Here is a 15,326-nt window from a genome sequence, read left to right on the forward strand (position 1 = left end):
TATATATATATATATATATACACACATACATACATATATTATACACACACACACACAAACAAAGAAGATAAATATAGATAAAGTAGAATTAAAATAGAATAGAAAGTGCTAGAGTTAGAGGGTCAAATAAAGGTGGAACAGATGTGTTTTTAGTCGTTTCTTGAAGATGGCTAAGGACTCAGCTGCTCGGATTGATTTGGGCAGGTCATTCCACCAGGAGGGAACAGTTAATGAAAAAGTCCAGTATTTGTACATTATTAATATTTGTACATTATTAATAATACAAATAATTTGTACATTATTCTTATTATTTTTAAACAGCTAAAAGAGCCAAGACTGGTTAAATTAAGTATAAGTTTGAATGGCAATAAATGCTAGTTTTTCACTTGCGGTCTGTTTATTATGCAGTAATTCGGTCACGCGCAGTAATGATGTCACCGAGTTAATCAGTGTGCCGTGACGTCACGTCCAGAACCTTCCATGTTTATTTCCTTTATTCAGCAGCCCGCGAAAAAAAATCTTTTATTTAATTAGATTACGGGGAAAAAAATTTAGTATTCTGTGTATGATCTTTAGTATTCTTAACGTTTTGTTTTGCAGCTGCTGTATTGATAAAAGTTCATAAGCATAAAATGTTCTTTGATGCCTGAAAGGATACTCCTTTGCAGCAATACTGAATGTAAAGTATATATAATGTACACTAAACAAGGTTTTATAAAAAGAAAAGTATGCTGAGTAATCTAAATCTGGTCTTATTCATGCCCAATGTATATTCAGTTGGCTAAGTCCTATTCCTAAAATCTAAATGGAAACACTGTTCTCTTTTTCTAGAACCGGTGTTTTGAAGGTGATATTAGTCCCAGTGTGTTAATCGAGACTCCTCAGAAAGAGGTTCATCAGGAGACCGCTAATCTTTCTGGTTTCAAGCGCTTCAGATTCAAGAACCTCTTTGTGAAACCCTCTCCGCTGCCATGCCTCAGGTAACACATGATCACAGCGTCTCATCCTTTGAAAAGTAGAAGAAATGCTAATAAATCAAAGCCTCTTACAAATAATGCTCAATGAAACAATCCGCTTGACAACATGAGGAAACGAATCCAGAATCATAGTGAAAACAACTTGGCTTAATTTATTGCAACCACTTCAAACACTTCCTGAGTTATGTAATGCTAGTTTTGGAAGATTTTTATCAATATGCAAGCATAATTCATCTATGAACATGTTTCGTTTAGTGTTTTTAATATCATTCAGTACTAATTTGCTGTTGTCCTGTCAGTTGGGCCAGTTCAGATGATGTGTGGATAAAGATGCTAAACAAGGAGCTGAAGTATGTACATGACAAGGGCTTCATCCAGCAGCAGCCGACCCTGCAGCCCAAAATGAGGTCCATTCTGCTGGACTGGCTCATGGAGGTATGTTTGTTTTTATTCTTAATCATTTTTTTTTAAATTCGCATATATAAAGGGGTTTTGGTCTTGTCACCTGATTGTTTGTGTTTAATCTGATATTAAATTCTTTCTACGCAGGTCAGTGAAGTTTATACTCTCCACCGGGAGACATTTTACTTGGCTCAGGACATCTTTGATCGCTTCATGCTCACTCAAAAAGACATCGGCAAAGATCAGCTGCAGCTCATCGGCATAACGTCACTCTTCATAGCCTCAAAGATAGAGGTACTTAAACTGACATCAGCTGAAATCTGTTTTATAGAACTAGGGTTTTTTTCTGTAAGATTAGTTAATGATAATACAAGTCATCTGAAACATCACAGAAGTCCATGGTGCCGTTTTTCTCATAAAATGTATCTCTGTTTGACAGGAGATTTACCCGCCAAAGCTCCAGGAGTTTGCTTATGTGACGGACGGGGCCTGCAACGAGGAGGAGATTCTTGCTAAAGAGCTTGTGATACTGAAGGCGTTGAAGTGGGAGCTCTGTCCTGAGACCGTCATCTCATGGTTGAAGCTCTACTCCCAAGTGGACGCTTCGAAGGATGATGCTAATTTCCTCATTCCTCAGTTCTCGCAGGAAACCTACATCCAAATCACACAGGTGAGACTTCAGCTCCTTTGAAGTTAACATGGATCTAGCTGTTTTGTTATCTTGATACTTCTTCTGACTCTTGGATCTTCGCTGCAGTTGTTGGATCTTTGCATTTTGGATATTAATTGTTTGGATTACCAGTATGGAGTCCTCGCTGCTGCTGCATTTTGTCACTTTACTTCTTTTGAAACGGTCCATAAAGTATCAGGTGAGCTTTCTGATCTTGGATATCCTTTTCAGGGTTTCTGCAGCTCTTAAAAAGGTCTTTATAAGTCTCAGCATGCCCTTCTACGCCCTTCTTAAATTCATGAATCGTGGCATTAAATGAACATCAGCCACCATATTTTTGTGTTCAAATATCTAATCATCTTTAAATTAAGATGAAATTCACTTGAGATGCAAAATGAATAGCCTTGTTTTCTGACAAACTGAACAACATGAAGTGAGTTTATGCTTAAAACAAGAACAAATATTTGCCAGTGGGGTATGAAAACTTGTTTTCCCTTTGAATTAAGTATATTTTTCTGACTCCACATCAGCGAATTTGTTCTTGTTTTAACTGTAAAACTCATTCATTTTGCATACAGAAAGCAATAATGCTTGTCACTTTGCTTTTCAATGTATCTTGATTTACTGAATGTTTAGACTTTTAAAACAAGACAAAAATACTGAGGAAGAACATGGTTTTTGTAGTGTGATCGGATTTTTTTTTTTTTTTTTGGATGAATGAATTATGTGCTCCCTAGACATTTACATTTAGAGACCATACTGATGTTTTGTGTTCCAATAATTTATTACTGAGATTTTCCTTAATTGGTCTTGAAATGATCTTAAAATCTGCAGAAACCCTGACTTTTTTTTTTGTGCTAAAGTTTTTGAATCAGTTGATTGATTTGTGCTAAATATTTTCTTTTTCTTTCTTACCAGGGCTCACATGGGACAGCATATCAAGCTGTGTGCGGTGGATGAACGCATTTGCACGAGCGGTTCGTGAATGGCCCAGACCACAGCTGAAGGACTTCAAAAAGGTGGCGGCAGGTCGACACAACATACAGACCCACGTGGACTATCTGGCCATGCTGGTGAGTTCTCTTTGTTCATTGTCTCCTCAATCAGTTTTATTTAAGATTGAACAAGTTTTAACATTCTTTGTGTGTGTGCGTGTCTTTTCAGAGTGAAGCACATGATCGGCAGCAGGACAGCTTGGACCGGATGTCTCCTTTGGCTGTAGCTGGAATACTGACCCCTCCTAAAAGCACTGAGAAACCTGCTAATGCCTGACGGGTTTGAGGAGAACCTGCTATAGCTAGTCTTTATTTAATGCCATCACAGCCCAGAGATCTGAGAGCCCTTCCAGACCAACCCATCCAGGCACTTACAGTTGTGTGTGTGTGTGGGGGGGGTCTGTAACACACAAACATTCAGATGTTGTTTGAAATTGAGGGAGAACCTAAGTTTGGTTTCCCAGAGCAGTGTTTGAAGCACTCAAAAGTGCCTTCCATCGAAGAATGGATTAATATCCATTTTCTGAAGCTAGAAATGAAAGGTTAATGATCTCAGACTGAACCTGCTTAAGAGCGTCTGGCTTTGTTGCCAGTTCAGAAGTCTGCACAGATGCTGCTGCTGCTTCATGGATCATACGTTACCGTTTTATGTTATGTAAATACAATTTAATTTGATTGTGAGTGTGCGTGTGATGTGAAACCTATGTTCTGAATTTTGGCGTTAATGTGGTCCGATGCCAACCCAGTGGTGCTAAATGTGCTTGTTAAACAGGACGAGCCTGTACAACCAGCAGAATCGGTTATTGGCCTGTTTTCTTAAACCTTCAGGTCCTTGTGAACGTTATTCCCTTGTTTTCATTCTCAAGATACTCCTGTAAGACTTGACTGTTTTCACCCCTCAGAAGTGAATTTACCAAACTGAATTAAAGCAAACTGCATATTTATTTCATATAGATAGATTTTTCATTTTAATATTTGAATTGCAATTTTGTTCCTCAATGCCAAAGGCATATTTAATAATTTGAGGTGCTTGATATTTATGAATTTAATGCCTTTTTGTTTGTAGCATAGCTTGAATTAAATTTGACCTGGACTTGAGCCAGTCATGTTAGCTTCGTTGTTGATTTAAGAACAGTGTAAAAATGTACTATGAATTGTACATAAGATGAACTGTATATGTGTACAAATAACAATTTCAAGACTCTGTAATGTGTAATTTCCAACGTGAAGTTATTAAAAAGTGAAACGAGTCGTGTATTTGTTTCTGTGTATTTTTGTCATGACATTCATCAGTGTTGGAAACATTGTGCGGCTTAATATTTTTGTCGAAAAGGAATTTGTTCCCCAGGATACTTTAAATATAATGTTAAAAAGAACAGCATTTATTTCAAATAAGAAGTTTTTTACTGTCCCTAAACTTTGAAACTTGCAATTTTACACTAATAATTTAACATTTATCTGCAGAAATGCACAAACGTTGCTGGTCTAATGTGAAGTCAGTGTCAGTCCCCTATTGCTTCTGTTGCATGTGAGTATGATGGGGGAGGCGGTGATGTACCTTTTGGTGGAGCGACAAAGGAAAAGCACTAAGACAAATCCGAATTGCAAATTGTCTTAATGAGGGTGTTGAGGTGTCGTTACGTCTTGAGTCTCCCAAAAAGTTGTTGCTGTCCTCACGCCCAGATAAACAGAGGAGAACCTTTTGATATACAGTGTGTGGAGTGTCTTTCACAGGAAACTTACAGCAGCTCTTTGCAGAAGCCCCTGGCTATTACTAGGGCTCAATTCTTTGATAAAGAGTTTTTCCTTGATATTAAAGTTGTATAATGGTCTTTTGCCATTTTGGTACATATAGCAAACAGTTCCTCCAGCAAAGAGGATGCATGTGTTTATGCAGTGGTCAGCTGCTCTGTATGTAGAGGAGTCTGCCAGACATGTGGCTGGCGCTGAAGACATGGACTCTTCTTACAATGCTTTTGTTGTGGGAGTTATTGTGTAGTTCTGGGAATGAGTGTCCGCTCCTCAGTGGGCTTCCTACCCCTGAACTCCCAACCCCCTGCAAGAACCTCTGAGACAAAGAACCCGCTCCAAACTACACATGCTTTTACTTTTAATGATGTGTCCCACGTACCACTGCATTATGATGGCTTGGAGAACTTTTAGACAGAGACGAAGGTAGCAATTAAAAAAAAGGGCAGAAAGGGCACGAAGTTAAACCAGAAATATAGAAATATATTAGACCTCATGACACCCACTAAAGTGATTTATGTAGCTCAAAAATTCAAAACAAAACATGAGAAATATAGACAAATATATGTGATAGGCAAAGTGGGAAAATTACATTACCATATTACCACAGAGAGGAAAGATAGCAAATTATACGAAATGAGACTGACCAGCTGCCAAAAACATTCATTCTACCCATTTAACTGATCACACTGCTTTATACTGACCTACACAGCTGCTAACAATGTTTAGTAGATGAGTCTGATTGGTGCCGAACAGGAGCGTGTCATGAATAAAAAGGCAATTTCTAAGATAATTTATGGCGCTTAAGAGTAATACTTCAACAGATATTGGTTCAGAAAACCATCTAACAGAATAAGAGCAAATTTTACTCGGTTCACATATCAGGGAGTTTAAAAAGGCTGGAAAACTCATGGAAATTATGTAGATGATACCTATTGGTAGGACCTAAATCAACAGGAAACTAGAGATCACAAGGCAACTGATAGCAATACTGGCGAAAGAAAGAAAAACAACCCAGCCTGTTATTACTGTAAAACCACCGCTGGATGGCAGTAAAACATCACAAAAGAAAATCACGTGTAGGATGAGGAAACTACTACAAGACAAAATAACCACACTCATGTTTGCTCAAGGAAAACAGTTCATTTATTAAAATTCATATACAAAAAGGAAAATGTTAAGGCCATGTGTCTTCAACTCAATTTATGTTTCTGTATAGGTTTTCTGAGCATTTATTAGAGGACTAACCTAACTGAAAACCCAATCTTATGGCTCATTGTTCTTACAAAATGCAGCCTGCAAATGTGAGCAGACTAATATTCGTTTTCACAACAATAAAAATAGAACTATACAGATCCTTTGTAAGTATATATCCATACGTTTTTTTAATGATTGTATTTGCGCTGTGTCTGGCCACATTTGAACTTTCAAAACAGACTTTGACACAGTGGAGTTTCATCTTCGGCTACTCAATACACGATACATTCATCTGGTGTTGTGAGACAGACGATAGTGTCGCCACGTTTCAGCACACCAGCATCAGAAATGATTGGCATCACACACTACGTCCCTCATATGAAAAGGACAAAGAAAGAAGAAAAAAAACTACACAATGAATATCCATGGCAGAATGCAGATTTATATCACCACTGACCGAAAGTAATGTAACTTATGCTCTTTTTGCATGAGCGGATTTGTGATTCATTGGCACATCAGTCATCTATGAAGTCTTTCTGTGTCTTCATGACCCTCTTTTGGCAAATTTATGCTTCAGAGTGAAAATTCAGAAGTGGGCGTCCATTACTAGTGCAGCTGGGTCCATTAAAACAAGAGTTTTGGTCAAGTGCAGATTTCTAAAACGTTACACCCTGATCAGTAAACTGCTGGGAATAATGCTGCGCTCCATTCAAAGGCGGATGTGGGATCTATTTAATTTCAACCATGTTTTGTGATCTGATTCTCAATGACATAAAGAACCTAATGGCTCTGCTGGTGTATGATGATCCGGAGAAGATCATTTAGTGTTTTATACCTGGCTGTCACTGCACACTGAACAGGTTTCATCAGTGTATAAACGTAGGAAAATTGTCTCATTGATGCAGTGAATGTTTATTGTTAACTGGTTATTAATCAAGCAGGGTTTCCAAACTTTTTGACAAATTTTTCTGTGCAATTTCCATGACATGTCCATTAGATTTCCAGTAATTTATGACGACTAATTTAATTATTACTTTTTTAAATTGTTTAGATTTGTAAAATTGTAGAATTGTAAATTTTTTAGAGATTTTATAGAATTGAATGAATGAAGTATTTTCTATCCTAAGAAATACTTAAACATTTTATTTTAATTTAATAAAGTTTTCCAGTACCATGGGTTCCCTGTTTTAGTTAAAGTATGGGGTCAGTAAGATTAGTTTTTTTTTACATGTTTTCTTTTTTTTTTATTATTATTTTTATTTTGAACGGTAGTGTGAATTCACATTTCGGCAAAATCATAGTTCCGCACAAGCTTCTAAGATGAAAATCTTACATAAAGTGGCATCCTAATGCACATTTCCAGAAAGAAAGCTGGATTTACAAGTGGAATGAAACGCAGCATTAGTCACGTGTGTTCACTAAAACACCCCTTAGTTGTGAGCGCATACCATGTTCATCATGGTGAAGTCCTGATGATTCGCTGGCTTTGTTCCCTATCAGAGCAAAAATAAATACAGTACATTTAATATTTCACTCAATAAATAAAACAAGTCAGTCCTCTAACCTCAGCTGCTCCTCGCCCTTAAAGCTGTGCGACTGTATCACGAATCAACAGAAAGCGTTTCTTAGGACACGGTTTTGTAGCGTTCAAACTGGAACCCTATAAAGGCTATAAAACACTAACACAAAAACAAACACTGGGCTTGAAGTCGTCCGGTTATTGTTGTTGTTCCTGGCTTTGGCTTTGCACCGTGTCCATGTAGGGGACGGCCAGCTCCGGTCGGCGATAAAGCTCGCTGAGGCCTTCGAACTTGGAGCCCCAGCGTGGCAGGGAGTCGTAGGTGAAGGCCTCCTCTGAAACGGCCGATCCCAGCGAGCTGAGGCTGCCTGCGCTGGAGCCCATTCCCTCGATGCAGTACACGTGGTAGGTGTCCATGGGGAACGCCAGGCTGTCGTTGTCGGCCTCCCAGATGATGCGCGACACGTAGCTCTTGAAGTCCATGGAGCAGTGACCGCCGCAGCTGGCGTTGTGGTGGTAGGGAAGGGTGGCTCCGGTGGGATGGACCTCCTCCTGAGAGCCCTGGGACGACTTGATGAGGGGGGCGGTGGTGCAGGAGGAAGACTGGGACAAGCTGGAACACAGCGGCCTCTTCAGCTCGGTGATGTCATAGGCGTTCTGGTGGACACATAGGCCACATTTTAAATTCTGGGAAAGTGCTATAGAATCTATAGATATAAATGCAATGTACGAGGTCATGTGACCAAGGGCGTAGGTTTGCTTTTGACATGGGTGGGGATATAAGAGAACCACAGAGAACCAAAACCCCCACCCAACGCCCAAACACCCAATCATTTTGGCTTTTATGATAGACGATAGACCTTTGACCGCAGTTTCAGGTTACCTAAAGTCTTTACTTATGGTAGCCAACATATTCATAATTCAGAGTTTTTTGATGTTAGTATGTTTAACAGAAAATAATTAGGCTACACAATTTTGATTTTGAGAACAACAATGTTACAGCAACATCAGAGCACTGGGTGTCTTAATAACGCATTTATTTTTATTTGAATTGAATTGGACCCAGGATGATTCTGAGAGAAAACGCTACTGTTGCTGTAACGAACACAATTGTTAGAATGCTCTTATTGCAGTGTTGTTTTTTTATTTTGTGGATAGTTCAGCTAACAGTTTGATTTGTAACGTTATGTTCAGTTGAACAACATAAAGTTAACAACTGTCCATGGCGACTCAGGACGCTGTTCCAAATCCTGCCGCGCCACAGAGCGCCGCTCGCATAGTTTTCCATAAAATCACATTATATTTGTCCCAAATTATTTTTAATGTACATAATGACTTTATCCTAGGCTACGAGATTCTGTATTGTGCATCTTTCAGCACAGCGTTTGTCTTTCTGTCAGTAGCCTATGCTTTTTATTAGGGGTTTTCAAACTGTGGGTCGCAGAGTGGGACAAGGTGGGTCTCACAAAGTCACTTGGCTACAGCTAAATTTGCGTTTCAATGACACACACACTCACACAGTTCAGTCTAGGGCTGCACGATATAGCCTACCAACATTAAATACGAATTTAAATATTCTTAGTGCGATTTTTGACTCGCAATTAAGTCTGCGATTTAAAACATGAAGCACGGGCGCGCACGAGTTGTAATAACAGTGAGGGTCTCGGAGCGACGTCATTATTAAAACGGCATCATTAATGAGAAGAAACTTGCTCACTCCATTCATTCTGCATGAGACTGCATACATCGGAAAATTCAAATGTTATGAAAACTGTTTCAGGTATGTTCATTCATTTCTATCGTCTGCTTGAACTCGGCGCTGTTTTGTTTCCTTCATATGCATTTGGCTTCCCACCAATAAGGAAACGTTCTAGCATTTCACATGTACGGGGTGAGCGGGGGCACAAAAGCGGGGTTAATTGTAACACTACAAGATTTAAACATTTCCACATAACAAAATTTACAAAATTTCATATTACTTCCTTGCCATATCATCTCTATATAGAGAAAAAATGTGCCCAAGTTCAAAAATCTTTTGAAAATATCGCTGAACATTTATTTAACCATTGCAAAAGTACATTTCTGACTGAAGTAAATTTGTCATCTCGGTTTTTAGTGTTTATTTAAAATGAGACACATCTGTTTATTACTTTTTACCTATTTCACAATTATTTTAATCTCCAAACTGTTTTAGATAGTTCTGCTTCGCTTCTTATGCTTTGCTAAAAAACGTGTTGGGTTGTGCTCCGTTCTCCCCTACAAACACGGAAGGATCATGAATGCATTTTCTGCGCTGAACCCCGTGATGAGTTTAACAACACTCGCAAAAAAGTGCTAAAAAATTGATAAATAGCCATAGATCATGCTTTCTCTTTCCGTTTGCTGTTTTGTCAAACACCGTATTTCTCATCGACGCAACTTTGTTAATTCCTGAAGTGAACTGTTTTGGACTGCTGTGTCCAATTCCTGAGTTGTTCTGAACACTGCGCTGCTCTTCTGGTCTGGTGTGCGACTGCCTTATATGTTCTTACTCTGCCCATGTATTAAATGCGCATCCTTGAAAGTGCACAGTTTTCTAACGTATTTACTTTAACTTCTTAAGTAATATCAATGGTATGCCATTTCAGATGCATCCAAAATTACAAAAATATATACATATATTTAATTGTTTGATCAAAATTATTGGTTTGGTAGTCACTGGATATTGGTAGGGACATGTCCCTATTGTCCCCCCTTAATTCTACGCCCCTGCATGTGACAACAATATAGCATAGACTGCATGCTAGTATTCCATTCTGAGCATAGCTGGGCTCTTGTGTAAATCATGTTGTGCAGATTGAAATTCTAAAGTGCTGAAAGCTGCCACCTAGAGGATGATGGCATGGCAGTGTAGCTGCTGATGGAGGTCATTCCCCTGACCTGAGTCTTACTGAAAGTAAATCAATATCTCCCCCGGCTGCCCTGTGTTAATGGAATACCTGGTCCTGCTCTCCTCCTCCCTCCTCGTTGTAGTTGAGGATGTTCTCCCGGATGTCCTCCCAGCTCTCGTGCTCTGCTGGGATGTGGTAAACACCTCTCTTGCGGAACTTATTCCGGCTGCCCTTCTGATTCCATACGGTCACTGCCACGAACACAGCTGCAGAGGACAGAGAGAGAGAGATTAATACAAGAATGATGAAACCAGTTATAAAAAGTGTATTTTTGTTAGTGGAAGTGTGGATGCTTAATATGGTAAATACTTTGCAACTAATTTTACTTCCATAATGTGACATGCAAAGTGGTCCTAAAGAAGTTTAAGAGAATTGATGAAAATGCTTCTATTTTGCTTATTTTATTTTATATATCTACTGTTCAACTGTTCAAAAAGTTGGGGGTCAACAAGTTTTTTTAAGAAATTAATACTTTTATTCAGCAAGGATACACTAAATTTAAACAGTAAAGACAATTATAATGTTACAAAACACTTACATTTGAAATAAATGCTGTTCTTTTGAATTCTTGAGGAATTGTTAAGCAGCACAACTGTTTCCAAAATTGACAAGAAATGTTTCTTGGTCAAAAAATCTGCATATTAGTATGATTCCTGCGCATCACAGGAATAAATTACATTTTAAAATATATTAAAATAGAAAACAGTTATTTTAAATTGTAATAATATTTCACAATATTACTGTTTTTACTGTATTTTTGATCAAATAAATGCAGACAGTGTAATTCAATACAAAATATTTTAAATTCACAATTTATATATTAAGAAACTATTATATTTACAAATAATATATATTAATTATGAAATTATATTATTTACAGGTTTTAATAAGATTTTGGATCCCAGGTTTATGATTCAGAGATGTAGAAAAATATTATATTTTGATGAAAGTTTACAAAGATTTTTTGTCTTTGGAATAACATTTACATTTACAATTAGTCATTTAGCAGACGGTTTTATCCAAAGCGACTTAAAAATGAGAATAACATGCACAATATATAAATCATCCACAAAAAAAGTTAAAAAAGTAAACAGGGTCAGTTCTGATTTTATTTTGACTTTCAAGTGCGAAAGTCTGATTGCAGGCTTCAGCTTTCACCAGCTCATGCAATCCTGCCAGTTCGTGGATGGTAAGGCTCCTCTTTTCAATTAAAGACAGATCAATCCAAAAATAACCCATCATTTTCTGCCAAATTTCTCTGAAGGCCATAAACCCAACCAATCCCATCATCTGGCAGCACGTTTCTCATTTTTGCTTCAGTTGATGTGTGATTTCTTCCTGCCTGCATGCAATAATGCTTTAAAAAGGATTTGTGTGTCTGCTTGTGATGTGGCTGACGGAGTGTCAGAGCTGGCAGAGAGGCCTGGAGGGCCTGTCACGTCATTGTTGTACCTGTCACACCTGGGACACACACACACACACTGGCCCGTCTTACCTCTGTGTGTTGGCTCTCTATTGACAGTTTTCTCAATAGACTAACACAAAATGAGAGGGTCTCATCATGGTTCCACAATGATAACAGAGACATTACAACGCTTTTCATGAAAAGTGTTCCATGATATTGTGATAGTTACCAAAAAAGACGAGCAGACACATGCTGATGGCTAGGATGGAGCTCGGGCTGAGTGCGGCGAGACGGAGAGATTTGACCTGGCCGATCTCACACCACTGGCCCCTGAAGCCCTCTGGACAGCGGCACTGGTAGTTCTTGGTGGAGTGAGCCAGGCAGGTGCCACCGTTACGACACGTGGTGGGGCCGCAGGGGGACGGGGCGCAACGCAAAAGACCTGTGACCTCATCCACCACCGCAACCTGATTGGCTGGACACCTGGAGTGAGAGAGCGGATGTTGAGACGAAGAAAGAAGCATTTGACAGTATGACAGTGGGAAACCATGTGGGAGAGAGTGTTCACCTGCACTCGTGTTTCCTCCACAGGTCGACGCAGTACAGCGGACTCAGGCAGGGTTTGGCACTGCAGGCGTCAGAGTGGCAGCCGGGCACGACTCCTCGGCGCTCCAGCACAGTACTGAACTCTGTGCCCTGACCATCCAGCGGCAGAGAGTGACCGTTCAGTCTTACATCCCGAATACAGCCTGTATGAAAAAACATGGTGAAAATGCCATAGAACTTTTATATTTTGTATTTGTTACTGTGACTTTTATTTGCAATATGTGATCCTGGACCACAAAACCAGTCTTAAGTCGCTGGGGTATATTTCTAGCAATAGCCAAAAATACATTGTATGGGTCAAAATTATTGATTTTTCTTTTATGCCAAAAATCATTAGGATATTAAGTAAAGAAAAATATTATATTTTGATGAAAGTTTACAAAGATTTTTTGTCTTTGGAATAACATTTACATTTACAATTAGTCATTTAGCAGACGGTTTTATCCAAAGCGACTTAAAAATGAGAATAACATGCACAATATATAAATCATCCACAAAAAAAGTTAAAAAAGTAAACAGGGTCAGTTCTGATTTTATTTTGACTTTCAAGTGCGAAAGTCTGATTGCAGGCTTCAGCTTTCACCAGCTCATGCAATCCTGCCAGTTCGTGGATGGTAAGGCTCCTCTTTTCAATTAAAGACAGATCAATCCAAAAATAACCCATCATTTTCTGCCAAATTTCTCTGAAGGCCATAAACCCAACCAATCCCATCATCTGGCAGCACGTTTCTCATTTTTGCTCCAGTTGATGAGTGATTTCTTCCTGCCTGCATGCAATAATGCTTTAAAAAGGATTTGTGTGTCTGCTTGTGATGTGGCTGACGGAGTGTCAGAGCTGGCAGAGAGGCCTGGAGGGCCTGTCACGTCATTGTTGTACCTGTCACACCTGGGACACACACACACACACTGGCCCGTCTTACCTCTGTGTGTTGGCTCTCTATTGACAGTTTTCTCAATAGACTAACACAAAATGAGAGGGTCTCATCATGGTTCCACAATGATAACAGAGACATTACAACGCTTTTCATGAAAAGTGTTCCATGATATTGTGATAGTTACCAAAAAAGACGAGCAGACACATGCTGATGGCTAGGATGGAGCTCGGGCTGAGTGCGGCGAGACGGAGAGATTTGACCTGGCCGATCTCACACCACTGGCCCCTGAAGCCCTCTGGACAGCGGCACTGGTAGTTCTTGGTGGAGTGAGCCAGGCAGGTGCCACCGTTACGACACGTGGTGGGGCCGCAGGGGGACGGGGCGCAACGCAAAAGACCTGTGACCTCATCCACCACCGCAACCTGATTGGCTGGACACCTGGAGTGAGAGAGCGGATGTTGAGACGAAGAAAGAAGCATTTGACAGTATGACAGTGGGAAACCATGTGGGAGAGAGTGTTCACCTGCACTCGTGTTTCCTCCACAGGTCGACGCAGTACAGCGGACTCAGGCAGGGTTTGGCACTGCAGGCGTCAGAGTGGCAGCCGGGCACGACTCCTCGGCGCTCCAGCACAGTACTGAACTCTGTGCCCTGACCATCCAGCGGCAGAGAGTGACCGTTCAGTCTTACATCCCGAATACAGCCTGTATGAAAAAACATGGTGAAAATGCCATAGAACTTTTATATTTTGTATTTGTTACTGTGACTTTTATTTGCAATATGTGATCCTGGACCACAAAACCAGTCTTAAGTCGCTGGGGTATATTTCTAGCAATAGCCAAAAATACATTGTATGGGTCAAAATTATTGATTTTTCTTTTATGCCAAAAATCATTAGGATATTAAGTAAAGATCATGTTCCCTGAAGATATTTTGTAAATTTCTTACTGTAAATATATTAAAACTGAATTTTTGATTAGTAATATGCATTGCTAAGAACTTCATTTGGACAACTTTAAAGGCGATTTTCTCAATGTTTAGATTTTTTTGCTCCCTCAGATTCCAAATTTTCAAATAGTTGTATCTCGGCCAAATATTGTCCTATCCTAACAAACCATACATCAGTGGAAAGCTTATTTATTCAGCTTTCAGATGGTGTATAAATCTCAATTTCGAAAAATTGACCCTTATGACTGGTTTTGTGGTCCAGTCACATATATAACGTGCTCTTGGACTTTATAATGACTGTAATTTTGATCATCTGGTTTATTTTGCAATAATGACCACCTGGCTGTGCATAATCTCACTCATTACAGTTATTTACTAAATAAATAAATGGACATTTAAAGTATTGTACATATTTAAAAAATATATATAAAAACATTATATTATATTTTACACTACTGTTCCAAAATTTGGAGTCAATAAGAATTTTTAATGTTTTTAAAAGGTATTTTAAGCTAAATGCTTAGCAAGGCTGTATTTATTCCAGTAATATTTTGAAATGTTATTCAAAATAACAGTTTTCTATTTTAATATAATTTAAAATGCAATTTATTCCTGTGATGACAAAGCTGAATTGTCAGCAGCCATTACTCCAGTCTTCAGTGTCACATGATCCTTCAGAAATCATTCTAAATCACAGAATCACACTTTTGTGCTCAAGAAACATTTATTTTACAACTCTTTTATAACTTTTTTATCATCAATGTTGAAAACAGTTGAACCTCTTAATATTTTTCTGGAAATTTCAGAAGAACAGCATTTATTTGAAATGGAAATCTTTTGTAACATTATAATTGTATTTACAATCAATTTATTGTGTCCTTGCAAAATAAAAGTATTAAAATAAAATAAAAAAAAATTCCCACAACATCCTTTTGAACATTGGGGTATATTACAATAATATTCATAAAACATAATATTATACATTGCACATCGTAGGAGATTGTTTGACAAAGTCTATTATACAGTCTAGAGGTAATTATACAAACATATTTG

General features: G+C 38.7%; 2 protein-coding genes across 3 annotated transcripts in view; one reads left to right on the forward strand and one right to left on the reverse strand.

The window, feature by feature from the left end:
- The window catches only part of LOC107666792 (G1/S-specific cyclin-E2-like), a 4,937-nt gene extending 651 nt beyond the window's left edge, over positions 1 to 4,286 (forward strand). For both annotated transcript variants that reach the window (XM_016458230.1, XM_016458231.1), the window contains exons 4-10: positions 832 to 980; positions 1,277 to 1,412; positions 1,527 to 1,673; positions 1,819 to 2,049; positions 2,137 to 2,248; positions 2,968 to 3,122; positions 3,214 to 4,286. In XM_016458230.1, the coding sequence (XP_016313716.1) occupies positions 832 to 980; positions 1,277 to 1,412; positions 1,527 to 1,673; positions 1,819 to 2,049; positions 2,137 to 2,248; positions 2,968 to 3,122; positions 3,214 to 3,321 (1,038 nt within the window). In that variant the 3' untranslated portion in view covers positions 3,322 to 4,286. The remainder of the gene's footprint in view (positions 1 to 831; positions 981 to 1,276; positions 1,413 to 1,526; positions 1,674 to 1,818; positions 2,050 to 2,136; positions 2,249 to 2,967; positions 3,123 to 3,213) is intronic.
- A 2,883-nt stretch (positions 4,287 to 7,169) lies between these two features.
- The window catches only part of LOC107666790 (neural-cadherin-like), a 128,714-nt gene continuing 120,557 nt past the window's right edge, over positions 7,170 to 15,326 (reverse strand). Inside the window, exons 29-32 of the mRNA XM_016458228.1 lie at positions 13,849 to 14,029; positions 13,510 to 13,763; positions 10,488 to 10,645; positions 7,170 to 8,166 (exon numbers count right to left, since the gene is read on the reverse strand). Coding sequence (XP_016313714.1) covers positions 7,708 to 8,166; positions 10,488 to 10,645; positions 13,510 to 13,763; positions 13,849 to 14,029 — 1,052 coding nt within the window. The 3' untranslated portion in view covers positions 7,170 to 7,707. The remainder of the gene's footprint in view (positions 8,167 to 10,487; positions 10,646 to 13,509; positions 13,764 to 13,848; positions 14,030 to 15,326) is intronic.

This window comes from Sinocyclocheilus anshuiensis, unplaced genomic scaffold, assembly GCF_001515605.1.
Source record: "Sinocyclocheilus anshuiensis isolate Anshui unplaced genomic scaffold, SAMN03320099.WGS_v1.1 scaffold267, whole genome shotgun sequence".
In the NCBI taxonomy this organism is placed as follows: Eukaryota; Metazoa; Chordata; class Actinopteri; order Cypriniformes; family Cyprinidae; genus Sinocyclocheilus; species Sinocyclocheilus anshuiensis.